Source organism: Rutidosis leptorrhynchoides, chromosome 8 (genome assembly GCF_046630445.1).
Source record: "Rutidosis leptorrhynchoides isolate AG116_Rl617_1_P2 chromosome 8, CSIRO_AGI_Rlap_v1, whole genome shotgun sequence".
NCBI classification, from domain to species: domain Eukaryota; kingdom Viridiplantae; phylum Streptophyta; class Magnoliopsida; order Asterales; family Asteraceae; genus Rutidosis; species Rutidosis leptorrhynchoides.
Genome location: NC_092340.1, coordinates 100,612,719 through 100,626,683, shown reverse-complemented (window position 1 = coordinate 100,626,683; position 13,965 = coordinate 100,612,719). Strand labels below are relative to the sequence as shown.

General features: G+C 35.0%; 2 protein-coding genes across 3 annotated transcripts; one reads left to right on the top strand and one right to left on the bottom strand.

The window, feature by feature from the left end:
* The first annotated feature begins 326 nt into the window (after positions 1-326).
* LOC139862190 (nuclear matrix constituent protein 1-like) lies at positions 327-6,414 on the top strand. The gene is made up of 8 exons (XM_071850748.1): positions 327-784; positions 1,455-1,664; positions 1,762-2,015; positions 2,108-2,378; positions 2,512-2,595; positions 2,678-4,677; positions 5,416-5,578; positions 5,837-6,414. The coding sequence occupies exons 1-8, from the start codon at positions 590-592 to the stop codon at positions 6,092-6,094; spliced, it is 3,435 nt and encodes a 1,144-aa protein (XP_071706849.1). The 5' UTR covers positions 327-589; the 3' UTR covers positions 6,095-6,414.
* A 127-nt stretch (positions 6,415-6,541) lies between these two features.
* Positions 6,542-13,055, bottom strand: LOC139861724 (histone acetyltransferase HAC12-like). Of its 2 annotated transcripts, none has more exons than XM_071850220.1 (16): positions 12,768-13,055; positions 12,555-12,654; positions 11,731-11,923; positions 11,424-11,639; positions 10,253-11,340; positions 9,874-10,158; positions 9,494-9,772; positions 9,296-9,424; positions 9,027-9,227; positions 8,784-8,926; positions 8,403-8,697; positions 8,186-8,325; positions 8,012-8,090; positions 7,537-7,923; positions 7,235-7,452; positions 6,542-6,904 (listed from the first exon to the last, which is right to left on the bottom strand). In XM_071850220.1, exons 1-16 carry the CDS (start codon positions 12,923-12,925, stop codon positions 6,859-6,861), a joined length of 3,957 nt encoding a protein of 1,318 aa, XP_071706321.1. In that variant the 5' UTR covers positions 12,926-13,055; the 3' UTR covers positions 6,542-6,858. The 2 variants fall into 2 exon arrangements, with proteins under 2 accessions (XP_071706321.1, XP_071706322.1); XM_071850221.1 differs by having other exon boundaries at positions 12,555-12,645.
* Between the last annotated feature and the right edge of the window lie 910 nt (positions 13,056-13,965).

Below are 13,965 nucleotides of genomic sequence, written 5' to 3'. Positions count from 1 at the left end.
TTTAGGGTGGTTATTAGGAAGTAATGGAGGTGTTTATTTAAAAGTACAAGTAATTAGTGCATGTTTTAATATCTTAAGCATAGTCCTTAGGTATGTATAGAAAAATTTAAATATAAATAATAAATAAAATTAATTAAATAGAATATTATTATATTATAAATATAAATTTATAATTTATAAATATAAATATAAATATAAATTATATTACTCCATATACTAACCAAGGGTAATATGGTAATTTGGAAAAGTGGCATTGCTGTACAACGGAATAAAAATAAAATAAATAAAGAAAAAACACGAGTGATCTAATCCTTTGCTCACCCGCGGTGTCTTTCTTGTCACATTATAGAGAGAGAAAAAAGTTATAGTTTGGAGACGTTACCGGACCCCAACTCTTTCTATTCGCCGGAATTTTGAAATTCTTTTCACGTCCGTTTAGGGTTTCTTTCTCATCGTTTATTATTGGGATTATTATCATTATAAACACCTGATTACGTTTTTTTTTCTTTTCTGGGTACAATAAAGTTTCAATTTTTTTTCCTGGGTCAGTCTTCTTTATGTCTGTAGATTTAGGATCTACAATTCTGAGATGTTAACGCCTCAAAAAGTGTGGTCGAGTTGGCTTTCGCCCCGCGAAGACAAAAACGGGTCGGGTTCTCGTAATTCGGACCCTAAAGATAAGGGTTTAATGATTGGTGATTCTACACCCAAGGGTTTGTTTTCAAACGTTGGGACTATGGATCGAGATGTTGTAACTGATAAAATTAATAAGCTTGAGAAAGAGGTTAGTATCAATTAATGTTTATCTGTATAATTTTATTATTTAATTTTGTGATCTTGATATTAATATTTATTATTATGCATATTTGTTTTTCAATTAGTTTTAGGTATTGTTTTAAGGTAAAGATGCTAACTTTTTTGGTTAGTAAAATAGAGTATGTAATAAAGATGTTTGCTAATTACTATCCATGGTATATATTTAGTTATTATAATGATAATTAGGTAATTAGGTAATTTGTTGGCTGCTTTATGCAGCATCTGATGTGAAATCAAGTTGGTTTAATAAGAGAGAAAGTAACTACTGTCCATTTTTCATGAAAACTTTAAGTACAAGTGGGAGAGTAAGAAATAAATTGTACAATTTATAGTTAGACTAGAAAGGTAATCATGTTCTTATGGTGTTTGGATCAGATCTTTTGTACAATATACACTAATAGTATGTCATAGGTGTTAAGCTTTTGAAAAGAATGTTAATTGTTATTGAATGTGTACCTTGGTAATTAAAACCTGAATATATTAGGACTTACGATAGACTATATTGTAGGATCATACATAATATTTTGATTAATTGGATTTGTCTTTAATTCCAAACACAATATAATATAATTGATTTGAACGTGCTATGTGGTGGAGTGATTGAAATCGACATCATCTGATAATTGGCTTGTTTACAGCTATATGAATACCAATATAACATGGGTGTTCTTCTCCTTGAGAAAAAAGAGTGGATTATACAGAACGAACAATTTGAGGAAACATTAGCGGAAACAAAGGAGCAACTTAAACGTGAGCAAACCGCTCATCTTATTGCTATTGCAGAGGTGGAAAAGCGTGAGGAGAAGTTGAGAAAAGCTTTAGGAGTTGAAAAACAATGCGTCCATGAGGTATCATTCTTAACTACATCATATTTCATTATCTTAATTCCACCTTAAAAATCATGTAATATTTAATTTAATTAATCATTATCATATGTTTGTGCAGTTAGAAAAGGCTTTGCGTGAAATGCGGTCAGAATATGCAGAAATAAAATTTACAGCTGATTCTAAGTTAGAGGAAGCACAGGCTCTGTCAACTAGCATCGAAGGTAGATCAATGGAGGTAGAGGCGAAACTGCGTGCTGCTGATGCGAAGCTCGCAGAGGTCAGCAGGAAGTCATCAGAACTTCAAAGAAAGTCAAATGAGATCGAGGCGAAAGAAAGTTCACTATTGAGAGAACGCATGTCTTTTAATAACGAGTAAGTATGCTTCCCAATGTTTGTAAAACATAGTAGATGATAACTAGAGACTATCACAATAGTGTTTTTGTGTTTACTGTATGTTTTTTTAGGAGAGATGCACATGAACGGAATTTATGTCATCAACGAGAGGATTTGAGAGAATGGGAGAAAAAGTTACAAGAGGGAGAGGAGAAATTGGCTGAGTTGCGTAGATTGCTTAATCAAAGAGAGGAGTTGGCGAATGATAGTGATAGGATTTTTAAACAGAAACAACTCGATCTTGAAGAAACTCAGAAGAGAGTTGATATCGCTAATTCTGATTTGAAAATTAAAGAAGAAGAAATAAGCAGCAGGATTGAAAACCTAGCTTCAAAAGAGAAGGTAAGTCATTTAGTCTTTAGGCTGATTTATCTCTTACAATTATAAATATATATGAGATATAAGATATGTATATGTGTGTGTGTGTGTGTGTGTGTGTATATATATATTCACTTTGCCAATTTTCTGTCTGCAGGAAGCTGCTGCTACAAAAAAGAAATTAGAGGTAAAAGAGAAGGAATTATTGAAGTTAGAGGAGAAGCTTAATGTGAGAGAGAAAGTAAGTTTTTTTATGCATTATTTGTATAGATGTAATGTTAATCTTTTCGTAGTTGTAATGGGGATGATTGATCTTCTTGCAGGTAGAGATTCAAAGATTGTTGGATGAGCACAAGGTCGTGTTGGATGCAAAGACGCGTGATTTCGAGTTGGAGTTGGAGCAAAAACGGAAATCGTTGGACGAGGAATTCAAAGTTAGGGTTGCGGAGGTGGAGAAAAAGGAAGTGGAAGTTAAGCACTTGGAAGGAAAAATCGTGAAACGAGAACAAGCGTTAGAAAATAAATTAGAGAAGTTTAAGGAAAAGGAGAAGGATTTTGAGATGAAGTCGAAGGCGTTAAAGGAGAAGGAAAAATCGATTAAAATAGAGGAGAAGAACTTAGAGAAAGAAAGGAAAGAAGTAAAGAGTGAAACGGAGAATTTGTTAAGTCTTAAAGGTGAGTTAGAAAAGATAAATGCTGAAATTGAAGAACAACGAGCGAAGGTGAACGAAGAACGGGAAAAACTTCGAGTGACGGAAGACGAGAGACGTGAGCACGTGCGTTTGCAAACGGAGTTAAAGCGAGAATTGGAAAAAGTTCGAGAAGAAACTGAAGGGATTATGATGGAAAGGGAGAATTTGAAGGCGGAAAGGGAGAAATTCGAAAAAGAATGGGAAGATCTTGATGTGAAACGAGACGAGATCAAGAAGGAATTGGAATATTTTGCTGCGCAAAAGGAACACGTGGAAAAAATGAATCGTTTAGAAGAAGAAAAGTTGAATAATTTGAGGTTGGAAACCGAGAGTTATGTAGCTCGTGAGTTAGAAGCTTTGAAGTTATCGAAAGAATCTTTTGATGCGAATATGGAGCATGAGAAGTCGGTTTTAGAAGAAAAGTATAGAAGTAAGGAGTCCGAGATGGTTCGCGAATTCGAAGTGAAGAAACGAGAACTCGAGACCGAGTTACGAACGAAAGAGGCGGAGCTCAAGAATCGGATGTCGGAGCGTGAAAAATCGTTTAACGAAGAGAATGAAAGAGTGTTAGCGAACGTTAAATACTTGAAAGATATTGCAAGTAGGGAAATGGAGGAGATGAAATTAGAACGTGTACGGTTAGAAAAAGAGAAAAACGGGATTTTTACGAATCAGAAGCATCTAGAAGGTCAACAGCTCGAAATGAAAAACGATATTGACCAGCTCGTTTCGCTTAGCGTGAAGTTAAAAGAACAACGCGAACAGTTCTTCAAGGAACGAGAACGGTTTGTTTCGTTTGTTGAGAAACAAAAAAGTTGTAACGAGTGCGGAGAGAAAGTTTCCGAGTTCATTTTATCTGATCTTCAATCGTTATCCGAAATCAAAAGCTTGGATACTTTTACTTTTCCGAAATTAGCCGACGGTTATTTGAAAGAAGCGGGCCAGGGTACTTCGGTGGGACCAAATATCGGGACGTCTACGGGTTTGGGTAATTCCGGGTCGCCCGGATCCGGTAGTAAAACGTTCGAGTGGTTACGGAAGTGTACGTCGAAGGTGTTTATATTTTCAGCCGGGAAAAAGGACGAGGACGGATCAGGTGAAACGCAGGCGCAGGAGAAGCTTGTGGACGTCGGAGAAATACCCGAATATATTCTGAGCTCAGAGGATGAACCTGAACATGAACATGAACCCGAAGTGTCGGCTAAAGTTGTTGTATCGGATTCTTTCGATGTACAGGTGGACCAATCAGGTGGTGATGATCCTAGAAACGTTGATAACAACACACATGAGATCGAAGAAGGTTCGAAAAAAGCTGATGGAAACGAAGGTCCTAGTCAACCGATCACGAGGCGTAGACTTAGGGCTACGAAAGCACGTGCGGCTAAAGCTACGAGTCAAAGTGAAAGTGCTAATGGTGTTGTGGGACCCTCGGATTACACGAATGAGGTGAGTCAGGGTGTATCGAAAGGTGGAAGAAAGGGAGGTCGTAAACGTGCGAGTGAACAAGAGCCTGGAAATAGTGAACAATCGGGTAGTGTTGCGACTGGGGCGCGCAGGAACACGAAACAGAAAGTTACTAAAGATGTAGAAGCTCCTCCAGTAAGGCGATACAACCTACGCCATACCAAGAAGTAAGTAAATAAATTTGTACTACGGGGTAGTTTTATATAATTATTTAACCCTACTTAAAATGGGTTAACTTATTCTCGTGCAAGTTAAACAAGTGATTACACCAATAGATGTGGAAGTTACAGTCCATGTATTTAAAACTAGGTTATGTTTTATCTTTAATGGGTCAAAAGGGTGTACTAAAAAATTAAAGGATATGGGTCAAATGTTTCCCAAAGTGTATTGCTTCCACCTTTAAAATCAATTTATTAAAAAATAAGGTTTTCTTTTATTAACATTGCTGTTACAAGTACAGTTAACAAGTTGGTTATTTTATACAAATGAGTAAAGAAAAATGATACTTGGTGTTCAACCTGTCCTGACCTATTTCTAAACAGTTAACTCTTTTGACTCGCCGGCCAACCCGTCTATTTTGCCACTTCTAGACTGACCATTCATTATGTCACATAGTGTTCAAGTTTAAAAAAAAAAAAAAAATGTTCTAGCTGCGGTGGTTATTGGTGATACAATTTTTTTTTTTTTTTTTGTTTTTTTCAAACGATGTTCTTGTTTCAACGTTTTATACACGAAAATATCCATATATGGAATATGTGAGAGTTGGAGATCAGTTTACACGAATGGATATTTGCATCTTTTGCACGACGACTTTTGTCCTTATTTTTAGTGTATGTTTACATGAGTTTTGCACTATGGTAGCAATTTGTTGATATTCTTATTTATGTAACTCTCTTGTTAATCAGTGGGGCCCCCATGGGTGATGGAAGAACTTTGTCTAATCAAAGTAAAGATGATGGCGTCTCAAAGGGTGCCGGGAGAAAGAGAAGAGTCACTGGTTCAAAGGTTCAGCCCGAAGCTTCAACAAGTCATGCGAATGGAGATAACACTGGAGACTCGCATCCCCACGTATAAATTAGCTTGCTATCATTTATGCGTTATGTTAATTTATAGGATTTTTCTAACAAATAGCCTTTAGGGCTGTCATTAAGGTGCAAAAAAGACTTCTTTTTAATATGTCATGTAAAGTCAACAATAACCGCTTTGGTATAACACATTAATGCACCTTAATGACAACCTTAAAGGTTGCCATTAGAAAAATCCTAATGTATTATAACTAGGCAATAACATCACATTCTTGTTAAAAATTTGTTTTGTTGAACGCAGACCAAAGATGTGGATGAAGAGAATGAGGTAGGAAACAAGTGTTCAGATGACATAGTAATGAGCGAAGAGGTGAATGGGACACCACAACAAGATAGGGAGCAGCATCATGATGACGACGAGATTGGAACGCCAGCTGGCAGCAATGATGATGATGATGATGATGATAATGAAGATGATGCTGATGATGAGGAGGAGGAGGTTGAGCATCCTGGAGAAGTTTCCATAGGAAGAAAGCTATGGACTTTTATCTCAACATGATGATGGAACAAGAAGAATGAATAAAAGAAAGCCGTTTTACAATAAGCATATGCATAGAGTCGAAACCAACTCTTTCCTTTTTGGTGTCGAGAGTTGTCTATTGTGTTTGTTTCTAGCGTCTATCAAATTGTGTAGCTAGTTTAGGAGGGTGTTATGGTGGTAAATCATTAGATTCATTTGCAAGGAGAGATGCTGTTGCTAGATAAACTTGATGTAAACCTTTACACTTGCTTTTCATTTTCTTGTGTGTTGTTGTGACCTCTTTCTTATTTGTTTGTCAGACATGAATTCATCTTTACGATTCTTGATCTTGTTTGTGTAACATTTTTATGTGTGAAAAAAGAATTGATATAAGTGTATACTTTATTAAGGAATTGGTGATGTCATCTAAAAAAGTAGTGTTCGATCAAGCATTAACTTTGTCCAATCAAGAACCAAAAATTGTCTCAATAACTTCTTTTTTCCCATCTTAACATAGTATTAATAACGATAAGTTTGGTGACCTCAAAGTTTTGGAGGCTTTGTGCGATTGCACCGCTTGCAAACCTTCAAGGACAGCAAAGCTACTAAGTTAACCTGTTTGCTATCTTCAACAACTAGTCTACACCCTATACTACAGGGAAATACATCACCATGAGTACCAAACAAAAGCTCAAACCAGATCTAATATAAGGTTAGGTATGCAAAACTGTGACTTCTTACTATTACTTCAATTACATTGCTATCCAATTGGTACCAACTGTTGTTTCTTCATTCTAGCCTTTTCATTTGCAATGTTTGCTGCAAGACTCTTTGTGCTTCTTTATATCCCTGAAAGTTATAAAAACATTAAAAAAAACAGACACATTAACAAGCATACTCTTGATCTGAAACTCGTCCTTTAGTATTTTGAATGAAGTTTCAGCGACATTTTTAGATGTTTGTGCATAAGATGCTGTAAGTGATATTTCCTTGCAAATAGTGTTTACTCATGAATCCCAACTTTGTATTTTTAATTCACTTCATATTATATTGGATCAGATTATATACAAGAAACACTGATGCTTAATCTTAAATGCATATGTATGAGTGTATAACGAACCAAGTCATATATCAATGAATATTTAATCAGAAGAATGGAGGTTTTGGCATCACACTTACATGCAGCGAGGTATTTTGCAATCAGAATCAGTACATATTCCCGAGTGCTCGTTTAGTATTGTCCAAGCTCTTAAGCAGAACTTACAACCTCCAGTAGCTCTGGTACCGCATCTAGCAGCATGGTAGAAAAGTCTCCTCATATTTACACAGTTTTTCAAAGTGCATGGAATCTTCTCACATTTAGAAGCATGCATTAGAACATCCATCACCGCCTTCAACTGTTCACACAAAACGAGAACATTGTTTAGCTACTGTCAACACGATTTAAATAAAAAGGAATTATGATAGTGTTGTTTGGTTACCTTTAAATCTTTTTGCTTCTGAAGCTGCTCGATTTTGGACCCACCAACAACATCCACCGAAGGTGGAAATAATCTGTGCGGATGATGAGCACCGGATCGAATATTATAACATGATTCACAAATATAATACTTGGGACAGATGTCACACTGCCAGCATCGTTCAACCGCAACGTCCATATGGCAAGCCGTGCATGTGGGTCGAATAACGGGCTTGTGGATTAAATGGTACAAAATCATCATAGACGAGTATTTGGCACGGAAGAGTGTATCGAACTGAAAATGAGATTTCTGACACTTGTTTAAAAAAGAGTCACGTGTCTCAAAGAAACTGTTCACGGATACATCGTCTGTATCCTTTGTATCAAGATTAACATCGTTCACCACAACCTGTAAAAAAATTAACCAATTCAAAAAAACATAAAATAAAAAAGAAAAAAGAAAAATAGAAAATTTGTTTCATTGGAGCTTAGCTCACCTCAGAGAGCAGATTCTTTTCACCAGAATGGCACGTGTGTACTTTACCGACTGATAAATTCTTATCAGCATTATAGCATCTGCAACAATTATGTATAATTCCAAAAAATAATCAGTGAAACTTGCATTTTATTTAGAAAAAATAAATAAAAGGACAACTAAAAAGCTTAATTACCTTGAACATAATTGAATCTTTTTGCATTGGCTGCAAAACCATCTGCTACCGGATAAGATCACTTCATTGCAATGGGTACAAATATTGTGTAAATGAACAATCATAAAGTTTTCCTTCACTGGAAGAATTGCTTGGCCCAGCTGTATAGAAAATGAAAAAAATATAAATTATAAGTTTATAATTGCATGAACTCATTACTTAAGGTTAAGACATTTACCTTTTGCATGACTAAAACATCTTTCATTGCAGTATCAACTTTGTCCTGTCCCATGGATTTCAATATTCTCTTGTTCGGCAACTTGCTCTGCAACCCACCAGCCTTTTCTTCAACTTCAAGTTTCCTAACTATATTTTCAGCAGCTACTGACCAATAATCACCGTCAAAGTAGGGTAAACGGGCTGCGGTAATCTTGGTATTATCATCTCCACTAGGCACAAAAAACTGATTGTATATATTTGTGTGGTCCACAACAACATTATCTTCTGATGCTTTCTTTAACATCAACTTGTACCTGCACATATAACCAAATAAATTTGAGTACTGTATATGGAGCTTAATTTTATTTAAAAAAAAATGAATAATAGGTTTAAAATATACCATTGCCGTAGCTTATCCTGCTTTGGTGTTCTTTGAGTTTCTGGATGACAGTAAAAAATGTAATCTTCACCCTTTATAAGAGGACATGCCCATATGTAACATGTTGCAAAACCTCGCATCTTGCAATACTCAAGGTATCCAATCTAATAATTATAGATGAGCATAATTAGCATAAGGAACTAATTATATTTATATTATATTAGTTATATTTATACAACAAAGGGAAAACAAAAAGTGAATTACCAATATTTCATGATAAACAAAGGTCCGTAGAGATTCCCCGGTAACACTTCTTCTCTCAGGTCTAAAGTACTTTACGGAATCAAGATACGAGATATACACGCAACGCTGATTCGGGCCACCGCATTCTGATCCAAACTCTTGAACACACATTCCAAACAGGCACACATCTACCCCTTCTATCTTCTGGAACAAAAATATTAACTGGTGGACAAAACATGTCAGATACATTTTCGATTAACTACATGAATAAGTGCAATATTTCAGATTACCTTTGATCTGTACGTAAATCCTGACGGATAATCTTCCCCATGAAGTATGTCTATAAATTTCTGCCTGACTTCCAACTGTTTCTCAAAAGATACTACCACTCTCACAACAAGACCTTCAGCTCCAGGTATCTACATATATAAAAAATTTCAAGACTTTGAAATAAGTCAAAAACGTATTAGTTGCATGTGTAAATTTACCTTGTCTGGTTTAACTCCAGAAATCTTTGCCATTTCTTCTCTTTCTTCATTAAGACGTCTAGACAGTCTATCTTCTATGTGATCACTGAGATTTGTTCTTGGCAAATCTTTTGCTGAAGAAGCAGTCGTTTCTGGTAACGGAACACGCGTTCCGTTCTCTATTTCTTCTAAGTAGCATTTAGGACAGATATATTCCGCGTTACCTTCGAAATCTTTTTCATTATTGTATAAACCACATGTCCTATGCTGCCAACATTGACATTTATCACAAAGAACCCACTGCAAGAATCAATAGCAAAATGTGTATCAATTTCAAGGACTAGTTCGTAAAAAATGGAAACATTAAGGGTTAACGTTAGAAAAAACCAAGACCGACTTACAGAGTCCTCTTTTTCCTCATCATTTTTTGCCTTTTGTAGGTTTGCTTTGGGGAATGGAAACCCGCGGATCATAATATTAGTTCCATGAGATCCCCTGTAGCATGACATACAAAAACAATGGCGTAAACCCACTTCATTGGCGGACCGATAATACCCGACGTTTCGTTTGATACGCGTTTCACAAGATGAGCAGTATATCGGTGCGGGGGCAAAAACCAGCTTATCCATGGAACACAATTGGCACGTGTTGGGACCAACTGAAGGTTCTTTGTTTCCCAAAACATCCTGCTTTATATAATCTTATATGTTAGGATGTATTATTTTGACAAAACAATTTACATGTACAACATGATAAAAACAATGCAAAAAATGTACAAACCTTGTGAGGCGTAAAGCTATGTAAATGTGCTTTGATTTGATCTGCAGTAAAAAAATCAGCCAAAGACACACTCTGTATCTTTATCTTCTCAGGCTCCAACCCTGAATCATTATCAACCACAGATGCAGTTTTCATCTCTGTCTTCTCTGATTGTAAACCCAAATCACAATCAACTAAAGACACACTTGGTGTCACTGAATTTTTTGCACTAAAACCCGACTCGGTTGTATCTGGGGCCAAATTTGCCGCTTCTATAATGTCCTGCCCAGATTTTTCCTTTCTGTCACTGGTACTTTCTTCCACAGAAAGACGATCAGAACACAACTCTGATGAATTCTTGATTTCATCATTTGTTATATCATTACTTCGATTGACCCCTAGTTGTTCGTGTTCACCATGTGTGTCGTTTGGACCATGATGAACAGGCGAAACAACATATTCTTGTGAAAATGCATTATTAACCATCGAACTCTCCAATTTTGGGAATTTTGTAGGCAACGTATCTAAATGTGGTTGGGTGCCACTAGGTTTCTCACTAGGAGTAGGCTCTGGTACGTCTCTTTTTCTTTTACTAGATGAGTGAGAATTACCCGTACCACATGCAGACCTTGCAGGTCCACATATAAAACAATTTGAATCACTACACTCGTCAAAATGGGATGACAGTTCAACGTACAGGTGGCACTTGCATAAGTTGTCTTTGCATTCTGCTGCATGCATATAATCCTGAAACGAAACTTCTCTTCTCAAGTCATCTGGCATATCCTTGTACATCACATACGAACTAAGAACTTGATAATTAAACATATCACTATTATTATTATCCAATGTTACATGTGGCGGAGCTGGCAGAAATTTCTCAGATTCATTACTGAGTTTCTTGTTATTAGTAAAAACCATATTTGATTGAGTCTCGAATCGGTCAAAAAACTGTGAAGGATGTGGGGACACTGGAATCTGAGTCTGATGTGACATTTGGTTCATAGTGCAAGAATTTGAATACGGAGATTGCACATCATCCACCTTGAATAATGAGAAATCCATGTCGTATGCACTTCTTTTATTCCCAGTAAAGCTACTGTATTGACCTGTCGGTAACAGATATATAAACTAGAAATTAAATGTCGAATTTTTTTTTTTTCCGAATTATCATAGGAAAAAGAAACCATACTGTTATGTAAAGGAGGTTGTTGGAAGGAAATTTGAGGTTCTCTACTTTCAAAACCTTCAGTATCTGATATCACATCCCCATAAGAACATGCAGTTATGGATGATACCTGCTCAGGTGAAGTAATAATATCTAAATCATTCAGCTTAACACCAAATGGAGATATTAAGGTCATGCCATCACAAGAAACATTCTGGTTATGCTCATTATATGCAGACCCTGCAGACATTCATCATGCACATCATGTTAAACATGAACTCTGACCTGTATATTATCAGTAAAAAGGGAATGGAAGAGCCATAAAACATACCTCCACACAACACAGGATTGTAATTGTTATTATAATTGTTTATATAAGAAGGATTGTATCCCAGGTTTACGTAATTTTCAGAGTCATAAAAACTGGGTGAAACCAACAAGTCTGGCAAAGACGAACGTGAGGATACTATCTGATGAAGAAGATTAGCATCCTGTACATCATGCTTAATATAACTCTGCAATCCCTACACAAATACATTCCAGTAATCAAGTAAATATTCAACGTGTTAACTGTTTATCAACAGAATGAAGCTAAATGTACACATTTAAAAAATGAATTTCAGATTCAACATACTAAATGATCATAAAAAGGCAATTCGCAGACTCGAAACACTTTTCCTTTTCCCTCTTTCTATACGATTTCAATACGTGGAAAAGGCACAATCTTTGCAATTACTATTTACTATAATTCAATACAATTGAGAATAATAATTACAAATCTAGCAAAAATCACATAACATATAAAACATGTGATATACACTATACAGACCGACGTTTGACATTTATTCTCCAAATGCATTGGAACCCTAGAATTTGTCCGCGTTGATCATTAGCGCATTAACTAAAGACATACGTAATCAAACTACACCCAATCAATCATTTACAACACCTAATTCACTTATAAAGTACAATCGCACACAACATTTCAAAAACTTTTTTCAAAAAGGCACACCGGAAACCTACATTGTACTCGAACACGAATCAGCATACGCTACATAAGTCAAACTACAATCTAATCATCCACATTGTAACACAACTCTAGTCATACATTTAAAATTCTACTTACATAAATATAAAAGAATGAAACACACTCACCTTTTCGGTATCGATAAAACTCGGAAATTGAGTATTCAAGTGACTGAAAAGGTTAGATGCCCAATTCTCCCCCTCAGTAATCTCCATATAACTTTTGGCACTACACATAATAACACATTAATTACAGAAATTAAATGCAACCCTAAAAGTATAAATAAATATCCTAATTCTATATGCGTGATTAAAAATTAAAAGAGAAAATTCAAAACTTACATGTTACCAATAAACTTATTAACATTATTAGTACCACAACCACTACGACGTCGTTTCTGGGGCGAATTACCGGCAAATTCCGCCCCTTTCTGAATACCGTCAGCAAAAACGTTCCTGTTATCAAATTGATCGCTTATGTGACCTAATTCGTGAATCATACTCTCATAATTTCAAATCGAAAGAGAAAGAAACCGCGTATGTGTACTTAGATTACGCAATCGGTTGAGATATTGAAACCCTAGGTTTGGGATGTGTACGAAACAAAAAAGAGGGAAAGTTATTTTTTTATTGTTTGTCGTTGTAAATAATTCGTTAGTACGATTAAATCGAATGATTTTTTAAGGGTGAATTGTGTGATTTGATTTGATGGGTTTCTAATTTGTGTTGATTTTGTGGGGTCATATATAGTAGGAAGTGGAGAGTTGCGACTTTGTGTTGAAAGAGGATTAGGAATAGGAATTATATGATTAATCAAGGGGTGATGGCGCCAAAATCTCATACACAATTTAGGATTTTAGATTAGATTACTTAATACTTAATACTTAATTAGGAGAATAAATTTTTACTCATATTGGTAGGGTAGTATTTTAATAAATTTAGTAGTAGATAGTCGATTTTAATACTATACTTAAAAAGAAAATAGAAACTTAAAAAAAAAAAAGTAGAATAAGGTAAAACTCTTTTATGTCATTTTATGTATCTAAAATAAAAAAATTGGTAAAAAGTATATGGTAAAACATGAAAGTAACAAAAAAAAATACAAGGTAATGATAATATTTCTTAAACTATGTAGTTTTTGTCTGTGAACTATTAAATTGAAACGGAGGAGTAATAATTAACACTTTAATTAATAATAAAAATAATAATAAGTAATATTTTTATATACTAATAATAGAAATTAAAATTTACAATACAAAAAATACTTGGTAATCTTTACTTGCATAACTAAATTAATGGTTGAAATTAAAATCAGTAATTAAAATTCTAGTAAATGGTTATGAAAGAGAGTTGGTTGTGAAAATAATAAATAGCTATGAAAAAGAGTGTTAGATATTAATTCATATTCATATTATTTAAATAGTAAACTTGGGGACCAAGTTATGTTTGATGGCTAAGTTAAATTTAGTGACCAAGTTGACTGTATACAAAAGGGTTGATCTTTTATTCTAACTTCCAATAAAAAACAATACACTTATTT

Bases quoted from the DNA above. Each gene is read 5' to 3' on its own strand.
- LOC139862190 (XM_071850748.1), top strand. From the start codon at position 590: ATGTTAACGCCTCAAAAAGTGTGGTCGAGTTGGCTTTCGCCCCGCGAA. The intron at 785-1,454 runs GTTAGTATCAAT...GCTTGTTTACAG, and splicing joins TTAATAAGCTTGAGAAAGAG to CTATATGAATACCAATATAA. The intron at 2,379-2,511 runs GTAAGTCATTTA...TTCTGTCTGCAG, and splicing joins ACCTAGCTTCAAAAGAGAAG to GAAGCTGCTGCTACAAAAAA.
- LOC139861724 (XM_071850220.1), bottom strand. From the start codon at position 12,925: ATGATTCACGAATTAGGTCACATAAGCGATCAATTTGATAACAGGAAC. The intron at 8,326-8,402 runs GTAAATGTCTTA...TTTTCTATACAG, and splicing joins ATGTTTTAGTCATGCAAAAG to CTGGGCCAAGCAATTCTTCC. The intron at 8,091-8,185 runs GTAATTAAGCTT...TAATTGTTGCAG, and splicing joins AAGATTCAATTATGTTCAAG to ATGCTATAATGCTGATAAGA.